General features: G+C 34.2%; 3 protein-coding genes across 13 annotated transcripts; 1 reads left to right on the forward strand and 2 right to left on the reverse strand.

Annotated features, from left to right (window-relative positions):
• Positions 1-5,698: 5,698 nt before the first annotated feature.
• LOC18097242 (uncharacterized) lies at positions 5,699-10,528 on the forward strand. Of its 11 annotated transcripts, none has more exons than XM_024596612.2 (4): positions 5,699-7,543; positions 8,206-8,582; positions 8,903-9,023; positions 9,815-10,528. In XM_024596612.2, the coding sequence occupies exon 1, from the start codon at positions 5,968-5,970 to the stop codon at positions 7,417-7,419; it is 1,452 nt and encodes a 483-aa protein (XP_024452380.1). In that variant the 5' UTR covers positions 5,699-5,967; the 3' UTR covers positions 7,420-7,543; positions 8,206-8,582; positions 8,903-9,023; positions 9,815-10,528. The 11 variants fall into 11 exon arrangements, with proteins under 11 accessions (XP_024452380.1, XP_024452377.1, XP_024452381.1 ...); XM_024596609.2 differs by having other exon boundaries at positions 8,903-9,000; positions 9,410-10,528; XM_024596613.2 differs by having other exon boundaries at positions 8,903-9,000.
• Positions 10,529-12,773: 2,245 nt separating this feature from the next.
• LOC7461384 (peroxidase N) lies at positions 12,774-14,802 on the reverse strand. The gene is made up of 4 exons (XM_002303984.4): positions 14,459-14,802; positions 14,019-14,201; positions 13,502-13,667; positions 12,774-13,334 (listed from the first exon to the last, which is right to left on the reverse strand). The coding sequence occupies exons 1-4, from the start codon at positions 14,672-14,674 to the stop codon at positions 12,919-12,921; spliced, it is 981 nt and encodes a 326-aa protein (XP_002304020.2). The 5' UTR covers positions 14,675-14,802; the 3' UTR covers positions 12,774-12,918.
• Positions 14,803-17,293: 2,491 nt separating this feature from the next.
• LOC7461383 (peroxidase 15-like) lies at positions 17,294-18,544 on the reverse strand. The gene is made up of 3 exons (XM_052451804.1): positions 18,464-18,544; positions 17,801-17,961; positions 17,294-17,711 (listed from the first exon to the last, which is right to left on the reverse strand). Exons 1-3 carry the CDS (start codon positions 18,542-18,544, stop codon positions 17,294-17,296), a joined length of 660 nt encoding a protein of 219 aa, XP_052307764.1.
• Between the last annotated feature and the right edge of the window lie 2,023 nt (positions 18,545-20,567).

Consider the following 20,567-nt stretch of genomic DNA (forward strand, 5'->3'; position numbering starts at 1 on the left):
TTACGATATATATTTTTTAATGTGTTTGAGAGTTTAATTATTGTTCGTTGATGACATTGTATTTTTGACATTCGAAAAGTAAATTTGAAATTTTACCCAAGGACATGCAAAGACTAAGTGTGAGGGAATCTGATAAGTGCGAAATATAAATATGTTTTTATTCCTTTCACACTATGCTTTTTAATGTGTTTTGAACTTATTAAAAGTTATTTTTATGAGTTTGGTATGCTTAAGAGACTTTGTGAATTAATTGCTAAAATATAAGAATTTTTATATTTTATATTTTGGATCTTGCTTTTTGTGATAGGTTTTTCACCAAGTTATAATTTTAGAATGTGAATATTAGCTGAATCAAAGTTAAAGTACACATATCAAGCTTTTCATAAAGGGATTATGGGTAGAAATATGAGATCATTTGGACCTTTAATTAGACCTGCAAAACCAGGTCGAAATCCTACTTGCAGTAGAATTCTCTACTTTGGTATTACAAACTCAAATTGACATATTTTGAGCCTCACATATTGAAATCATGCGATTCAATAGCTCAAAATCATCTACACACCCAAAACTACAACTTTTATGAAGGATGTCAGGTCAAATCTTTTTGAAGGCAACAATCTGGACGCAAGTTGAAAGACGAGATTAGTTTCTTAATCTGATGAGGAAACTAACGGTACCGAGCATCCCATTACGGCTGAGAGTCTGACATAGAAATGGTGGGCCTTATGATCCAAGAAAGGTGAAAATCAAGCCTCTAACATTCCATAAAGGAAAGAATACAGCTAGAATGGTCGGATATTGCAAGAAATCAAGTGAGAAACAAAGTCTAAGTTGTAGCAGAGTCGAAATTACAATAGAATTTTGACAACTGTAGAGTCAGTTTTCAACACAAATTTTGAGGAATTTAACAAACCTTGATGACCAGATAAAAAAGAAAGAATTAAGTAACATTAAAGACTCCTAATTAGAAGAAGAATCCTAATGAAAAACAATAGCTGAGAGTAGGGGTAAAAGAAGCAAATCACAGCAGAAACAACTCTCTTCTTCTTGTTCTTCTCTGCATCGTTCTTTTCTATTTGTTTTTGTTATTTTTTTAGCAGCTATGAACTAAACTTTAGCTCTTGGTTCTGAGGAGTTTTGTTCTATTATTGTTTGAGATTATGAAAAGAGATATCTTCAACTTTATTTTTGGACATTCAAGTACTTATTTTTGCCTAATTTGGTATGTAATATATTGTTTTCATTCAAGCTTTTTAAATGGTTTTTACGATAAGTATGCTTTATTTTTTTGTGAGTTTTTCAATCCATAATTATTGATTTGGATTAAGAAAGAAGCAAAATAAATGAATTAGATTAATTTAACTTTCAGGTTAAAAGAATAAGACAAGTAAAAAATTGTTAAGCTTTTTAACGATAATTTAGAATACTTGATTGCTTTTCACTCTTAAAACTTTCATCACCGAATATAAAAATTTCTTTTCAATCTTTAATTCGATTGATGATAAGGAATTAATTAGGGGATTTTGTTTATATATATATATATATATATATATATATATATATATATATATATATATATATATATTCCTTGCTTAAAGGAATTTAAGTATTTGCTTGAATTAAAAAAATATTTGTTTTACTTTGATGATCAATCTAATTTGTTGAATGGACAATTTCTTTGTACTGAACATATAAACACTGAATTATCTTTTGTCTTCTTTTCAAAATCTTAATTTTCTTTAGTTTTCTTATTAATCCTCAATCTTTTATTTCAATTTCTTGTAAGAGGAATTAGAACAATTTCTCTTAGAGGTTCAACTTAATTTTCACAATCATACTATAAATTTATTTTGTTTGTGATAGTAAAGTTAGAAATATATTTTGGAGGTTCGATGACCAATCAAATTTTAGTGCCGTTGTCAGGGAAGTTTTTATTTAATTTTCCTTTAAATAGTAAACTAATTTATGTCAAGATCTTCTTGCACAAATGAACTTGTTTTTGATCCAGAAGTTGAGATCAGAACCACAAGAGCAAATAGAAAGAAAAAAAAGACAAGAGGATAACCTGCTAACCTTAACAATTTCAACCAGCAATTTTGAAAGCAAAAGAGAAGCAGAACTTTCTGAAAACATGGCAGAATATAGAATATTAATTTCAATTATTCAATAAAATAAAAATACAGGAAAATCCGACATAAAACTTAAGCAGAATCCGACATAAAAATCACTATAAAATCATAAAAATAAAAATAATTTTTTTTTTAAAATGGAATTTAGGATCCTGTAAGGAGGTAATTTACGTCGTTTTAATACTCATAGCAAAAGTTATGAACAAAATATCCTAAAACGAACCCCAGCTACAATCTATGTGAATTGTGATGATCTGACAAGTCAGTTCCTCCAAAATCTCCTATATCAGCAAATTTGTGATGAAAAGATGGGATTATGAAAATCCATCCGTTCAATTATCCGACTGCATGGTGCTGGGTTCGGGATGCTGATCTTCATCCCTATAGCATTAATTCTTTTCTTTGTTCCCGTTCCTGTCAACCTTCCAAACTCGACTCAGCCGAGGATTGGGAATTCTTGCAGCAGCTCCGAACGAGAACGTAACCAGTTCACTTTCATTTCCCTTAATTTGCATCTTTGTCATCAAATAGCACCTTATTTAGCCCAGTTCAAGCACAATTTCCAATTCTCAAAGGATTCGTTTAATCCAATCGATGTGGTTGGGGCTGCTAGAAGTTGATTGCTGTAATTTTGAATGTGTTTGATAATAATTACAATTTTATTTACTATTCACCAGGTAATAATTCAAACAAAAACTATTCTAAAAAAGACATATATTTGGATTGGTTTTGATGGGTATTTGATACAAAAACAGGCAATTTCTTGTTCTCTTTCTTCTTCTCTCTCTCTCTGTCTTTTTGAAGGAAGATTCCATTCTTTTGTGCAACGATGTTCTATCTTATCATGCAAAGTCTCATACGTGTTGTGAACTGATCGAAGGTGTTCACGTGAGTGACATTGACAAATCAAAGAGGAAGGTGAGGTTCGATCAGTTACCAATCCGTATGGAGATTCGAGATCACCAGATGGGATCAGTGGCCACTATCATCAACTCCATTTCTCCAATTATCATACACAGTACCAGTCCATTTTCTGTAAAATCAAGCCAATATTCTTGTTTTCTTTTCTCCAGAATCATTCTTTATCCGGTAAATTAAACAGTGTTAGAATTGATTACATGTTCTACAATCATGTTACGTTCTTACACGCGTACAGGGTTGGCAGTGAAGTTATATTTCTTGGATATCTTTAACACTCTGATACCATAGTCGAGTACGATTTTTATTCTGAAAACTCAAATTTTATGGTGGATGATTTATTCTCATTCGTTTATATTCATATTATCATTTTATTTGATAATAAAGTTGACGGTATAAGAAAGAAATTTGCTAGTAGAAAAAAGATAAATTAATTAAGGTGTGACAGGGAAGTGAAAAGGATGCCAAGAGAGAAAAAGGAAGAGAATCCATGGCTTCTTCTTCTTCTTTTTTTTTAGATGCTGGTGTTCGTGTTTTAAAAGGTAGCTCTGTTGTTACAAATATTGTGAAATGGAATATTCTACCACTTTTTTTTTTCTTTAACTTGATAATAAATGTATATTTTTATATTAGTTTATATGTTAATCGAGACTTTTTTTTTTTAATGATTTTAAAGACATATCTTGTATTTAGGGGTGATTATTTTCGGTTTGGTTTGGTTTTTTCGGTTAATTTTTTTTGGTTTTCTCGGTTAAATCGGTTTTTCGACTTTTTTGCTCACCTTGTATCGATTGATGTATTTCAAAATATTTAATAATTTTTTGTAGATGATAACTTCAAATTTCAAACCTAAAAAATAAATAAAAATACATTTTTAATCTCTAGCTTAATTTTTTAAAATTATTACCATATATCTAAATCTAGTAAAGTACAAAGTTTCTTGCACCAGTGAGTCCATCCTTCACACTCCAACTTGAATGCCCAAGATATGGATATATACTTTATTATACAAATTCATAGCATTGCTTTCGACTAGCATGAACTTTAATTTTTAGGCTCCTTGATTGAAAAGTATATGTTAAAAACTTATCATGATTTAAATCTCACTGTCCACAAAATATACAGATATCCTCTTTTTCTTTACTTTAATTTTTATAAGTCACCGTCACCGTCTAGAATTATAAATATTATTCTAGTTGAGCTAACTATGAGTTAAGTTATTTATTGTAAAAAAATTAAAATTAGCATGAATATTTTTTTTTGATTCATGTGGAGTGTTCGGGTTAACTTTCACTTACCTCGACTAATTTTTATGGGCCCTAAAGTTAATAACCAGATAAGTCTCCAGTGGCCATCAATATTAGCAACCTCAAAACTCGAACTTGAGACCACAGAGGGAGTAAACTTCTTGGTTCCAAACTCTTACCACTAGACCATTTACTAAATGGTTCATGAACATTTCATTGCTCACTATGTCATAGTATTTTTTGAATATGGAGTCAATTTTCACTAAGTTCTGTTTAATACAACAATAATTTATATATAACAATTCCTTTCCTTTTGTTTTACCTTTACTAGAGAAACAGATCTTTTGAATGCTAAGTACAACAAAATGAGATAGAACGTTTGGTGATTATCAGAAAATTTGTTGCTTATTGCGTAGATTAGGTTAGATTCTGATTAAGGTTAGGTAGTCATCTATGGTTACAATATATATATATATATATATATATATATATATATATATATATATATATATATATATATATATATATATATATATATATGGAAATACAAGAAAAAGAAAAAAAAAGGGGCTTAGACCGACAGGTATACCATCTTCATGGGTTTGTTAAAATGCCTAAAACATTCATCACATGTGCTGGATATCACAGAAGAAGTGAGAAAATACTTATTCCCTTTCTAGCACCATCGATCGTTTTAGGAATGGTGTGTTTTTAAATAGTATATGGTTATGGACTCACAATAAAAAAGATAAATACAATAAAAAAAATCATATATATATTTTTATAGATTTTTTGTATTGAAAATATATATATTCATTTTAAAATTATTTCAGAGATAAATTTATTTTATGTTTTTGTCTATGTTTCTTTAGCAAAATATATTTATGTTGAAGAAATATAGATAAAAATATTTATGTTTTTTTTTTATCTGAAATATTTATAATTTATATTTGCAATCATTTTTTTATTTTAATTTTAACCCTAATTTTTTTTATAAAAAAGTTATATTTATTTTATTCGTATATAGAAACATGCATAAAAAGAAAAGTTATTACCATCAATGATTGATATTATTAAAAAATAAAAAAAAAACCCTAATTCTTCATAAAACTATTGTTTTAATTGAATTTCATACACAACTATTCCAAAACCCAAAAGGACCAAATTGCAACTTCCCCTGATTCCTCCCAAGCAAATACCAACACATCAAAACCTACAGCCTAAATCCATAAAGAATCAGGGCTAACCTGCAATTCTCCCCCGAATCCCAATCCAGCAGTCAAATCAAAACACCCATGAACCGACACGTTCTCTCATCTCTACCGTCCTTAAGGAAATCCCCAAATCCAACAGTCATAAATCCCCCTCAACCCCTATATAACCAACCCCTACCCCCTACCCTACTTTCTCACTATTAACGGTCCTAAAAAATTAGCCAGAAAGACGAAATCTCCAGATCTCTAAAAATAAAATAAAAATAAATCAAAAATTTAAAAACCCTAAAAAATCAAATAAAAAATCAATCTTTTTAGGGTTTCTTGATCCGATCTTCAATCGTCGAAATCTGGTTTTGATTGCAATTGTGATTTTCTTTTTAAAAATCAAAATCAAGAATTTTAGGTTTTTTTTTTTTTTTTTTCATTTTTGTTAGGGTTTGTTTGTTTGTTTGAATAATGAACGATCAGCCACCGGCGACGATCATGAACCAGCAGCCACCGCAATTGATGAGTCAGGCACCGCCTATTCCGGTCATGAATCCGGCACAACCTCCTCCTCCGCCGATTTCTATTCAGTCACAGATGTTGAGTCACAGTCAAGCCATGAATCAACCACAGCCGTTGATGATGATGAACCAGAGACCGTACAAGAAGTTTCAAAATCAGCAGCAGAATCCGTTGAAGTTCAATAACAATTTTGTCCCTTCGAAGCCTCGAAGCAGCAGCCACAACAACAACTGGAAGGGTAAAAATGTCAACAACAACAAAAGAATGGAGAATTCCAATAATAACCCTGCCTTATCCGGTGGTGGAGGGTATAAGCCGCCGAGCTTGAATGATTTGCAAACACAAAACAGAATGAAAGCGCGGAAATATTATCATCCAAAGAAGAAATTTAATAACCGTTTTGCGCCTTATGCGCCGAGGAATACGACGTCGTTTATTATCCGTGCGAAAAAGTCTGGTGGGATTGCATCGTTGGTTTCGCCGTGTCCGGTGACTCCGGCGGTGTTGCCGACTCCGATATTTTCGCCATCGAGGGAGGTGTTGGGGGATATGGCGAAGGAGGAGTGGGGTGTTGATGGGTATGGATCGATGAAGGGGTTGATTAGGTTGAGATCGCCGGGGAACGAAGCGAATGAGGATGAGGAAGATGAAGAGGGAAATGGATCGAGTGAGAGTGATGTAGAGGAGCATGTGGAAGTGGAGAGGAGATTGGATCATGATTTGAGTAGGTTTGAGATGATTTATCCGAGCGGCGGAGGAGGGGAGTATAGTTATAATAATGTTTTGGAGAATAGGGTTGATGATCAGGACACCCACATAGCGCAATTGGAAGAGGAGAATTTGACTTTGAAAGAAAGATTGTTTTTGATGGAGAGGGAGTTGGGGGATTTGAGGAGGAGGTTGCAGTTTTTAGAGAGGCAGCAGCATCATCATCATGGGCAGAGCAGTAGTGCTATGGTTGTGGAGGATGTTAATGAGGAGGTTGTGGAGAATGTTTCGGAGAATGATGAGAATGAGAGTGATGGAGTATCTGATATTGGTGGGAATACTGGAGGTGACGGTAACGAGGAGGTGATGGAGTATGTAGGTGGAAATGGAGAGAGAAGGAATGTTAGAGATGGTGGTAAGGAGGAGAGTAATGATGTTTGTATGGAAGAGAATGTACCTGATGATCACCTTATTGTGAAGCATAAGGTTAAGGATGAGAACGCAACTAGTGGATATGTAGACGAAGTGATTATTAAGGAAAATGAAGTTAAGGGTGGAGAAAGAGGAGACTGGTTTGTACCTACTGATGCAGAAACGGGGAAGGATGATGGAGCAAAGGATGAAGAAAGGGGAATTGAAGTTTTACTAGACAGGGTGGTTGCAAAGGAGGAGGAGGAGCCTGTCCAAGGGTGATTATGATATTGGTGACAACAGGATTGTGCAAGACAATTGTTTCAAAGAAGGAAGTCCATTGATGAACAATTGCACTTAGAGAAGAGCATTGGCGGTGGTGACTAATCTTTTGTCCCGCGTTAATGTAAGTCTCTTCTCTGAAAAAATGGAATATTTTGCTCATGCCTTTACGCAAAGGATAAACGTGATCTTTGTAGATGTAGTTTAATTTTCCCTTTTCTTTTATGTTTTTATGGTCTGAAAGGAGGAAATAGGGAGAGTTTGTTTGACTCCCTGGTTTTTCCTTATTCAGTTTAAGAAATGTAGGAAGTAAGTTGCATCTTGTTATCCTTTTTAGGGCTGCGGGTGTTATTTGGGTGGTAAGGTTCAGGGTAATTGGGGGCTATCTGAAGGTGTCGTTCTGTTAAAAGCAAATCTGTATGTTGCGTTTTATGGCTTTGGAGATGGATGTAACCTGGAATGTGTAACGTAAATCTTTAACCATGATGTCCATGATGTACTTAGCTTTTCTTTTGTCTAATGCCATAATCATTTCCACCATGTTATTTCTTTTTCCATGGAATGCCTTTCTGAATGTTTTATACAAATTATCAGTACTTGTATGTCTATTACCTTCTAGTATTATTTCAATTCTTCATTGCATGGAAGGGAGGCCTGCTATTCTGATCTGTGCACATGTACCTTTGTAATTGTTATCATTTCGTTTATGTTTCTATATTTGGTTAGCGATATTTTTTTGTATTCTTTATGGCTGTATCTTCATGTTCTTTGTGGTGGTTTTGTCAGGAGATCTGAAACTTGTGAGCCTGAAGAGTTCACCCTCCGAAATCCCAGATTGTTATGACATTTAGCCATAAAAATTATACATGATTGAGTGATTTCTGTGACTTAATAGTGGATGGTAGGTTTATCTCCTTACGATTCCAGACATGAATAGAAGTAGAATACAAGCTGTTGGAGATTTCAATAAGACTTTCCTATCTGAGAGTACCTGATTAACACTTTACAATTTGAGAATGCTGGGAGATTTGGTTGCAGGGTTGCTCTTGGAACTTTGCTTATCAGTGCTAAACTTTTACCTGTGATGCCTGCAACTATTGCTGCTAATTGTGGTCTGTGGTCCAGTAACTGTTGGAGTGACAACCAGTGGCCAAAATTGGAAAGTAAATGGTCTCTAAAATGCTCTTTGTCCCTTGGTATTTCTGTTACAGGATTGTTCAGAGAGGGCTATAGTGCAACATGTTGCATGAGAACATAAAGTATCTCACCATATCACCATATGCGGTTAATGCAGTTTGACTTGTAATTGCGGACAGATAGTTACTTAAAATTGCTTTTGAGCTTTGGATGGTCCAATTGATCATAAAAATAACTGTCCTATGTTTGAGCCACTGTAGCCCCTGAGATTCATATGTTACCCATAAATGTGATGCTTGTGTTTTCTAGAGATGCAGCATTAATTTTTTTTTGCTGCCTTTTATAGGTGTGTGAAGTAGCAGGCTGATGTTGCTTTCACACAAGTGATTGTACTGGTGGATGATGCAAAAAATCGTGGACTTGATGATGCTAATGAGCTTGACAGTAAGTTTTGACTTGCAAATGAGGTGGGTCGGAATCTGGTGCATTTGTGGGGATTTTTGTCTATAAGTTCATTATCTCTTCATATTGCATTTGAATATTGTATTGAAAGAATGGGACGATGACCTTGGATGAATCTTTTCCCAAATTGTCAGTTGTTAGAATGAGTTTCAAAATTTGTTTTATTACTTGATTGACTAGGTTTGTTTCCTTTTGAATTTAAAGAATGCGAAACCCTCCTAATGACATTTTAACATATTCTGGCTTGATTATATTTATTTTTTTGGGACTCTTTGTGGAGGTAAATAATTTGACTCTCTTACTGGCCACACAGACCAGCTACCAATCCACCCAACAGTGGATTGGTTGCTTGATCAGACTGAGTCATGGCTTATGCATGTCTATCTTTCAGTTGCATAACTTGGTCTTTTGTCTGTCAACGAGGATGATTCCAATCATTGGTGCAAGTGAGAACATTCTTGAGCTGAAACTGATTCATCCACATGGGATTTTAAAGATGGGGGTGAGTGGGGTACATGGGTCTCAGCCAAGGAAGCAGAGTGATTGATGGTATCAGCCACTCTGCAGCAGCAGCATCATCCTATGCAGTGGCCAAATGTGCAATAAGCCTTTGTCTGGCGAATGCTGTTATTGACCTGAACACGGGATGGTGAGATGAGAAGTACTCACTTTTGATAGCTTATAAGATGCTGTATTAAATTAGTTTTCGTAGTTGAGATCAATTATTCTGCGCATTCTGGCATTAAATTGTTTTTGGTTGCATCACATGTTTCTGAAATCTTCTCTTCTGTGCTAGCTACCGAGGATATGATTTCAGTGATACATCGATCAGCATTCCAGGAGATGAGGTTTATGAGAACATTACACTTTGGTCTCTCTCCATCTTCCTTGTCCCGTGTTCCTGCATTCTCCTGCCCGACATGAAGCTATGCCAACCATTGTTTGTCTGCCGCATCAGGTTTATTATTGATGCAATTCCATTAGTTGAATCTGGACAGAATTCATTCTCATGGTAATACTAGCTTGTGTTTGTAATCTAGTCATGAATTGAGTGAGCATCATTCAAATTACAGGACAAACACTTGTTTCCTGTGTGGTTGACCCTTAAAAGGCAGCTTCCAAGATGGATGTTTGTGGTGGTGGGATTAGCCTGCTAAATGCTTTAAGCTCATCTCAATTTGTCCTCTAATTTGGATATGAATTTATGTGGGTGATGTTGAGACTGGGTCAATGTCGACTGGCCATGTGGTTCTTGCACATCCTTAAATGGTTAATGGTGATGTACGAGTGGAAGTCCTCCACTGGTGATGCTGACCATGACCTCCACCCGTGTTAAAGATTGCTGCTGAGGATAAGGCAATGTGTCACGCATGCAACAATGCCTTATGGGTATGGGTTTTGCCTTTAGCTCACACGTTGCCTTCCTTGTTGTAATTTGTATTTACGTTTACTTTTTGACAGACGAATTTTCCAAAGTGGAATAGAAACCCATTATTTATTCCTTCCTTCCTATCACAGCCTCTTTCAATCCTGACCTTTCCTTGGGTCCTGATTTCAATGGCTGGCTGGCTGGCTGCTGCTGCTGCTGTAAGCTGTTACGAATATTTAGAAGAAACTTCATGTTCAAAGATAAAAAGAACATTTAGGATTTTACTTTTTCGATCGCGAAGGTTGTTTCTCGGAGGATCTTTATTTGAATAGTCAAGAAAATCAATCGTGAAAATTGACCTGAGATATCAAATGAAAAAACTAATTAGAAAATAAAATAAAAACAGATTTGAATTGAATTTTTCAAATAAAGAACCAAAAGTGCTCAGAATATCAAAGCCTATCGAAAAGCTCAAAAAAAAAAAAAAAACTAAATGAAAATATCTGTGGACTGATTTGGTTTTTCATTTAGTATAAACTTGGTTTGGTTTAAATGAAAATATAATTAAGGGAATGAGAACTATAATTAACATAAAAAAACGGGAGGACTTTTTTTTTTATTGTGGCTGGGATAGCGTGAATCTCGAGAATAAGAGAGAGAATAGGAGGAGAAAGAAAAATCCCACTACCGCCATGAACCACCATGCATACAGCATCCCATTAGAAGCGCCTCCACTCAATGGTGCCCCAGCCCATGGACCATCAAAATTGTGTGCTTGATGTTGGAAGCCTGTATGACCTGGAATTTGTGGTCTAAAAGCAAACTGAAATGGTTGTGTTCATGCTTAATCGTGGGCTTGATGTTGGAAGCTTGATCAACATTCATAGGCTATAGCACAGTCCTTGGACCATCAACCCACATTTACTTACCTGTCGATTTGGTTATATTTAGAACGTAGATAATAAGTTTAATGGTTAAAGTTTTTCTTTTTTTACTAAATTTAAACCTAGAGACAAACGTTGATGAAGATTTTTCCTTCGAGACTTTTAAGATCGTCTTGTTTCGAGGATAATTTGAGCTTTGGCAAAATTATAAGAACATGTGATGTTGCCGGGTTTGTAGACATAAGTGGTCTGAATATTCAAGTAAAAATTTAATATTATTAAATAAGAATTTAATCCAGGTTATATTTATCACCTGTTTAGGTAGAAGAAAAGTTCTAGGAAGATTAGGCCTCATTAGCTATTTAAAACTTCAATAGTAATAAAAGATTTGATTGTTGAATCGAGTTTAAATCTTTATAGGTGATTCTACAAGAAAATTTATCTAGAGCAACCATTATATTGTTTGTTGTTGAACAGACCATCAAATCTTTTATAATTACATTTTGAGACATGATGCTCCTGTTTAGGTTGATTTTATTATTTTTCCAATTTTTTTTGATTCTAAGTTTAGTTTGGATTTTTTTTTGTTTATTTTCTTTATGTTTTTGAATATTTAGTTGTTTCCTAGTAGAGGGATGATTTTTTGACTTATTTAGAAGTCTTGGAAACCTTTTAAGGGGCAACAAACATATATTTTATTTTTTTTAAAAATAAAACTGTGAATTCATAGTTTATATATTCAACTGTCTTTGCTTATTAAATCTTCTATATTTTTTTTGTGATTTTTTGTGTTATTTCTGTCCTACTCATCTTGTGCGACATTAGCATGTTTATTGAAACTTGCTTTTCAAATTATAATGTTTTTTTTAAATAAAAAAACCATGTTTCTAATCAAACAAACAATATATTTATTTGAACTGACTTCAATATCCACTGGTAAAAAAATACTGCAATACGCAACCAAAATTGCCAAGTTTTCTTTAACCAATCCGTTTTTGATGTTGTGCAAAAATATGATCCAAATGAAAGGAATAGTGTCATATGTACATTCTGAATTATGCGACGATAGAAACTTCAGATTTACTGGGACCAAACATGCCTAAAGTAGGTGCAAGTATGCTACTTCGAATTGCCAAATGCTATAGAAATTAATCTGTCTGACAAAGTCACAAAGGAGTGAAATCTTGCCTGGAAGACCACATTTTCCATAATCATAATATTGATTCGTTATCGTTGGCAATAGATTAAGGCTTTAAGGATGGTCATATGCAGCATACAATGATTTGAATGCCAGATTTTAAACAATCACCATATATAATATTTTCAGTTTAATATGTTGCCAAAATCAACATTTTTTCCTGTTAATCATAGCTAAAGATAGTTTTATGTTTTTATTATTTCTTATTTGTCGTTTTTCTAACTTAACAAGTACGAGTACAATTTGAGCTGCATGATATTGCAATTTAGAAAGGCGGAGAGAAGACAGGTATTCCATCAGAATATATAAAACCCACCTCATTATGAATTTATTCATGGGCTAAAACAAGACCTGTAGTGAATGACTTCACTGACCATACAGCTTCGATAGAGAGCAATAAACTCTTGCACACTCCTTACCTATCAAACCCTACTTTAATGAATTTCGTCTCACGAATTAACCACACTACATTTTTTCCTGATCTCTCCACTAGACCCTGTTAGCGGGCTTATATTCCCCATTTTGATCATGGAATTAGCAAAGTCATTTAAGAAAAGATTTTGATTAGTGCTATAGGTCTGAACCAGAGCTTTGGTTGTCAAATTGGTACTTGAAAATAGTTCTTGGTCAGAAGAGAGAAGACCCTTATTGTTTAGCAAGTTCTGGAAATAGTGGATGTCAAATAGATCAGTGGAGTTCCGATCAAGAACTGTAGTCTTGTTGCCATCATCAGTTAGTGGACATAGATTTTGCAGATCAGACACCATACTTGATTCCATTGTACTGTCCGGAGCACCGGTTCCCGAGAAGTTGAACAATCTGTTGTTGAAGGTGGCACATCTTGCTTGTCCAATTGTGTGAGCACCTACATGAAATTACATGATATCCAATCTTCAGCATAATGCAATTATTTATGAAATTCACAATTTCTGATGAGAATACACAAGCACTGAATGACACGCAATACGGGGGCATTTCTTATCAAAGTTGACCACAGAGCATCATGCCGTCCATGAATATGTGATGCATTACCGGATAAGGCGACTACGTCTATGATATTTAATCCTACTGCAGCAAACTTGTTGATGATCGTATCCACATCTTCAAACGGGGAAGGAAGTTTAGCATTTGCTCCAGTCTGGTTAGCCACTAGTCCATCTCTTCTTCCGAGCAGAACTCTCCATGATTTCCCCCCACTCTGCAGCAATATTTTCATTCAAAGTCATCTATAAATACTTCATATTCACTTGATAAACATATTATATTGGACTAACACTTGAATGGTTGTGATAATGCAACTCAAGAAAGAAAGTGAATTAGATATGTAGTTTCAGGAAGGAACTCTTTTATCAGAGTCAGTCATATATTTGTCATGAGGAAATTCTTCAATAAACATTTGCTTTGATATATATTAAGCTCATCATCTGCTGTAAGAAGTTATTATTAGTCCTCTCTGCAAAGTTTATTCAGATCATTAACTTGCAAAATGTTTTATCTCAGGATACCTGATGTGTTCGGAAACGAGCTAGGATCTAAAGAGTAAACTTACAAGGAGGACCGAATCTCGGGCAGCTATGGTTAGTATATCAGCACAAGATACAACGCCACTACATTGACTTTCCACAGCAGTTTTTATTGCATCCACAACTTCAAATCCCCTTGCCGAGTTTATGTTAGGCAAAGCAAACTTCTCACCATCATTTCCATCCAGCAGAACTGATGCATCACAACCCTATCAAGAAGAAGACATTGTTTTTATGTCAATTATGACCTAATGATGCTTTAGAAAAGTTGATTGCAAAATATATCTAAGAAATGAAAAGTTAGTGTGGCTAAAAAGCACAAGGTACAAGTGGAATAATTCTTAAACTCATCAATCTGAAGTCATAAAAGACTATAGGAAATCATATTGCAACCACTCAATCCTCCAGCAATAAATTTGTTAGATGTTTAGCACAGGCTTATGAGCATGGGTCTGCTTAAACTCACATTGACAAAGCAGTCATGAAAATGAAGCCGAATCAAAGAGGCTGCCATACGTGTTTCGAACTTGATAGCTTTCTGAACTTCTCTACGGACAATTTGGAGAAGGTTAGGACATGTTGTCGAATAGAAATCGGTAGTCAGTTGGGACCTGGCAACTACACATAACATCAATATTGTCAGAAACAACGAATAACCGTTATAGCAGCTCGACCTCTTCATGGCTACTAGCTACGAAAGTTCTCTCACAAGACGTGTTGAAAGAAAACTTGTTCTAACAAGATTAAGGATCAGATACTTAAGCATTGAAAAAAACTTGAAGTTCTATTTATAACCAACATCATGGAAAAAGTTAATCTCAACTTGTCTACACTAATATAGCACACGGTTCTATTTAGTATTAGTGCTGGTGATGTATGGCGGCTGCGGCTGGTTTCTGTGCTCAAAAGGCTGTACTAAGCTTTACCATTTGCATAGATTTTACAGACTTGAATATTTAAAATTACCGACAAACAATTTGAATGAAATAAAGTGGGTGCATTGCTATCAGATTCAATGTAATTTAAGCATTTATTTGCAAGTTCATGAATCAAAGCATCCTTAAGAGCACTAGTGTCATATTAAAATCGAAGGTACTGAGATTAAGAAGAATTCTAATTTTGTCTGCACCTGACAGATTAGCCACGCGAATACGGACATGTTTTTATAATTTAATGGCAGCAACTAAAGATGATTAGGATAATTTCTCAATTCTGATATCTAATTAGAGAGTAGCAGCTGGAGCTGACTTCTGCTTGATTAAATAACTGGCAATTGCCATGAACATTAAGTGTATGGCAGCTTCACTTCAACTACGGCTATTAATTATGAGGAATAATATGGAAGTGGACTGATGACAGAGCCACCTTACAACCTCTAACATTATCCAGCCACTAGAAACCATAAATTATAGCCTTTCTGCAATACCTTTTTTGGTCTTGGATCAGCTAGCTAGTGCTAGCTAGCCACATAACGAGGTACTCGAGCATATTCCTTATGATGCAAGAGATGTTTTGCGTCATCAGAAACATCTTGGCATGATAATGCTAGCCAGCCACATTTCAATGTGTTCTGAAGTGAATGGTTGGAGCTCTTCTATTTTACTTCTTCGAAAGCAAAACCAGAAGGCCAGACCTGCAGCAAGTCAACAGGACAAACCATAAAAAGAACAAGCTAAAGTAAGCAGCTGTCTAGCACCAAGCAGTGCACCTCAAAGCCAGACCAACACTTGCATGCTTTAAATGCACAACCATAAGATGAAGATCAATACAAATCTTTGCAGGGAAATCTGAAGAACATCTCAGATTATCAATGCAACACAAAGATGAAAATTATAGAATTAAATCCTTAGAAACCAACAACTGAAACTCGAATATTAACGTGCCTGTCCTTAAGGATAGCACCAATGCTTATATTTCCATGTCTGCATGTCCATTCTAAACATCAGCAGCTATCTGATAGATATTACAGCTTCAACAGAGAAGCTGTTAGTCTCTTTCTTCAAACTATTTATTGATTTTATTTATTAGGTCCCTCATATTTTATCAGTTCCTCAATTGGGTCCCTTCATCAACATCCATCGACTGTCAGTTAATGTTATCTGATCGAGGTAACTAGGACCTAATTGACTGGCCCCTTTTTCCACCCTTACATCAGAATATCATAGCGATCCAAATGGGAAACAATGAAGGATGGTGGAACACGATTGAGAATATCAGTATTTAAACTCCATTGAGAAAAACCCTAACAGGGGGATTAATTTGAAGTGTTCTATGAAAAATCAGGATCTTCAAACAGACGACACGTAACTGAATAAGAACAAACCACGTGTCACAAACCCCATAAAGACATTTTTCTCCTTTTGGTTCCTTAAAGACCACGAACTAACTTAACTGAACCAAAACTCAAGCCTTACTCCAGATTCTTGTTCCAACAAAATATCACCAAAAAAATGGTTATAAAATCGAATGCTGCCATTAATTTAAGCTTGCAATTGAGCCCTTCTCCTACGTTATTTGTACCATCATTTTTAAGCCTCAAAAACTCTTCAAATCATCAGAAAAAAATGCTCATGTTTGTCAATCCTCTCTAGTTGATGAACAACAACAGCAATTTTCATTCAATGAGCTAGAAAATCAGCTGATCATAAATGCCCTTATTGGAATCCAAGGCAGAGGAAAATCAGCATCACCCCAGTAACTCAATGTACATTTTTTTTACAATCAATATTTTACAATTAAGAACAGCATAAAAACAGGCAAACAAAACGCGAAACAGAAGCTAGCTCAAGTAATTACAGAAACGGCCTAATTTTGTCGAAGAAGGCTGGGCTTTTGTGTTCCTTAGGCTATTTTTAGTGGACCGTACCATTTTTAATGCATTCTTGTAGCCTAAACCTAATGCCTTCTGCTGTTTTGCATTTAAATTTGGGCCTAATTGTTATACAGAATTGCCTGCACCAAGTCTTCAAATGCCCGCAGCTCCAACACACACACAACGACCACACTAAATCTACAGAATTCTATGGAATGTAGGCAAAGATATATAGAGCCCTTTTGGGTTTTGGCATTACTTTAAACCTCCCTGCATCTTAGGCCGTTCTTAGGGGTTGGAAATAAATCCATCTTTCACTTTTTTTTTTTCCTGGAAAAATAAGTAAGGTTTCTGTTAGGAACTTGCACTTGAATATCAATAGACATGCAGAAAAGCTCAATCAGAATCGAAATTTTTTTAATTTTTTTATTAATAGTACCATTTTAAGAGTAGATTGCAAACTTTAATACATTATAATCGACTTCATATTTAAATATTATTCACTCTTCGACAACGAGTCCTCACTTCCCCCTCCATCCCAGTTAGAACACTAATATAACTGATCATCTTAATCATGGAAGCTACAAAGCTTTCAAAGAAAGCTGTCTGGTTGGCACTGAATTGGTTAACCATCTCCACTGTATTTGACTTTGGAGTTGAAAACAGCTCCTGATCACTTTGAAGCAGGCCTGCACTTGCTTGCAGGTTGGAGAAGTATCTGTTGTCAAATGTATTCACTGTTGTTGGGTCTAGGTTGGTGAGAGCTGTCCTATTTCCACCTCGAGGACATGATTTCTGGAGTATCTTCAGTTGTGTTCTGCTCAAAGTGGGATCAGGCTTCCTGGTTTTGTTGAAATCATAAAGCCGGGGAGTCAAAAACAGACTCCGAGGCCAAATGAATGGGCACCTAGCAAAAAAGTTATTAGACATCAGTAATTAAATTCGTTCACGTTACTTGAAAATATATGCTTATATATCAAGATTTAATTACCAGACAACGCCACGAGGTCTCTACTGTCTAGTCCAACAGCAGCAAATTTGGATGCAATCGCAATGAGGGGATCAAATGCACTTGGAAGGGCCTTATTTGCACCAGTTTGGCTAGCTGTGAGGCCATCCTTTCTTCCTAGAAAGCTCCCCCAAGAAGGGCCTCCAAACTTGCAATTAATAAACAAAGAAGAATGATAAATTTAGATCTTTGTTTTGAAAAAAATTGGCAGAAAATAATAGATATTCAAACTAAGCGGTAGTTACATACCAGGGCAACTGATTGTTGGGCTGCAACCGTACGTAGTTCAGGAATTATTCTTGTGATTGGTTACCCATATGCATATATATGTTACAACATGTAATTATTTCTTTCCGATATGTACACCTTGAATTAATAGTGAAGGGGAAAAAACTCCTAATCTGTCACCCATGAGATATATAATTAAGAACAAAATAATTATACACAACCACCAAGCTCAGAATCTTTCCAATTCAGTAATACAAATATGATGGGTTTATACACACACACACACACACACACCCCTTATATAGACAATTAATGAAGTTCTTTCTGCCCTAAAATGACTATCGTATAAAATGGTAACGCGTTGAATTCAGTATAGGTAGCAATCAATTTCAATGGATGATTACTTAAGAGTATATATATACATTTTCGTCGTCACATACAGTTTTTGGATTGCAACCAGAAATGTTTCCCTTGAAAGGACCAGTACGTACCACAACATGCATGCATGCCACCTTAATCTCCTTGAAACCCTCACAAAATTTAAATGAAATGCTGACAATTAGAACACACGTAGGAAGCTCTATGCAAGCTATAGTAGAGAAACCATGAGGTGTTTATGTGTTCTGGCTGCAATCCAAAAACTGTATGTGACGATGACAGTGTTACCATTTTATACGATAGGTTTTTTAGAATGACCCTCGGTAGAAATGTCTAGTATCTTGAATAGTTTTTTCTTTTTTAATTTTCCAAAGAAGAGATTTCAAAAAGAACACTAATTTTGATTTGACTACAAATCATCATTTATTTATTGTCTATGATATTTTTATTCAAGAAATTAGCCACTGCTAATTTGCTTAAGGTGGTGATGGGAATGGAACGAGACTCCCATGCGATGGTAGATCCTTTTTGTGATTGACACAGCAACAACCTGAACTAGGAATATGAAGACCATCAAAGACGACACAAGTGCCTGTACTAAACCCATATTGTGGTCGGCATCTTGAATCGCAATCCGCTGGTACGTAGCAAGCATCAGTGGTAATATGTCCACACTTGTATCCTTCAATACTGTCGATGCCTACCAAAAAAAAAAAAAAAAGTCACTAAAAATAACACACACAAGTATTAGTAGGGAGTTTATGCAAATTACCAAAACACTAGGAAGAGATTGAATATGAGAACTGCCTAAGAAAGTAATTTCTTGGAAGCCATTGCCAAGATAATACTTTGAAAGAATAAAGAACATAATGTTTAGAGAGGCTATATATTTATATTTGATTTCTCCTTCTTTTTTTTTTTTTGAAGATCCTAATGTTGTTTCTATTTTGAATAGTATAAATTTGAATTTGAATAATTTGTTACCATAAAATATTTTTTACCATAAAAAAATTTGAATAAATTATAAGAAGTCTTAATATCAAAATCTAATTAAAACCACTCTTTTAAAACTAAACTCAACCTGACTATATAATTTAACTATGACTTGGATAATTTGAAACCTAAATCACGCTGGGATTCAATAAAGATAAAAAAAAATTAATCGAATATAACCTAGTTAAAAATTTAGGTTGACCTACAATTTAATCAGCTCATGGAAAATATAGTCAAAATTCATTGATTTTTTTAATTTTTTTTAAATGATAAAATTTTCCACTTTTTTTATTTATAAAATAAGAAAGTGGTGTTAACTCGGGACTTGTACTGAATTGAACTTAAAAACTATAATTAAAACAATCTTGACTAGTTGTATCTATTGTAAAATAGTCTTTAAAAAAATATTTTAGATAAATATTTTTCTAATTAATATGATTAAAAAAAATACCTTTTCAATTGTGTTTATAAAAGAAACAAAATCTATGAAAATTCCACTGTTAACTTCCCAAAAATCGCTTTCATTTAACCAATGGATCCCTACATTAACAAAAATGGATCCCATAAGAACTAAATTTATAGCACGAAATCACTTGATATATTATAAAATTATACAATATACTAAAATAAACCGGTAACACACATTCTAGAAATAGTAATTTTAGCAGGTATTGTAGTAGTGATATAATTGTAATTTTTTATTTTTTATATTTTTTACTGTAGCTATGACAAAATTATGATTTTTTATTTTTCTTACTATAGCGTTGGCAAATTTAAAATTTTCTATTTTTTTTTTGCCTCCCCTCTCCCCTCTCCCCTTTCTCTTTATATTTGACATATTTATCACTCTATACAAAATCTATTTATCACAATTATTTTTGTTTTTATCTTTATTCTTTTGTAGTTTTTTTTATTCCTTAAAATTTATTTTGAAAAAAAATTATTATTTCTTATTCTCAACACTTAAAATATTTATCACTCTACACTTTACAAGCCCGCACGCTTGGTTCTTTTTTTTTTATTATTATTTGTTAATGGAATAGACAACATGTCATCTATTCATCTAGTAAAGTCTGACCCAAGGTTGTTAAAATCGCGTTTTGACTCGTAAAATCGTACGATTTTACGAGTCAAAACATGCTTTGCGTTTTAAAT

The sequence above is a fragment of the Populus trichocarpa genome, chromosome 3 (assembly GCF_000002775.5).
Source record: "Populus trichocarpa isolate Nisqually-1 chromosome 3, P.trichocarpa_v4.1, whole genome shotgun sequence".
Lineage (NCBI taxonomy): Eukaryota > Viridiplantae > Streptophyta > Magnoliopsida > Malpighiales > Salicaceae > Populus > Populus trichocarpa.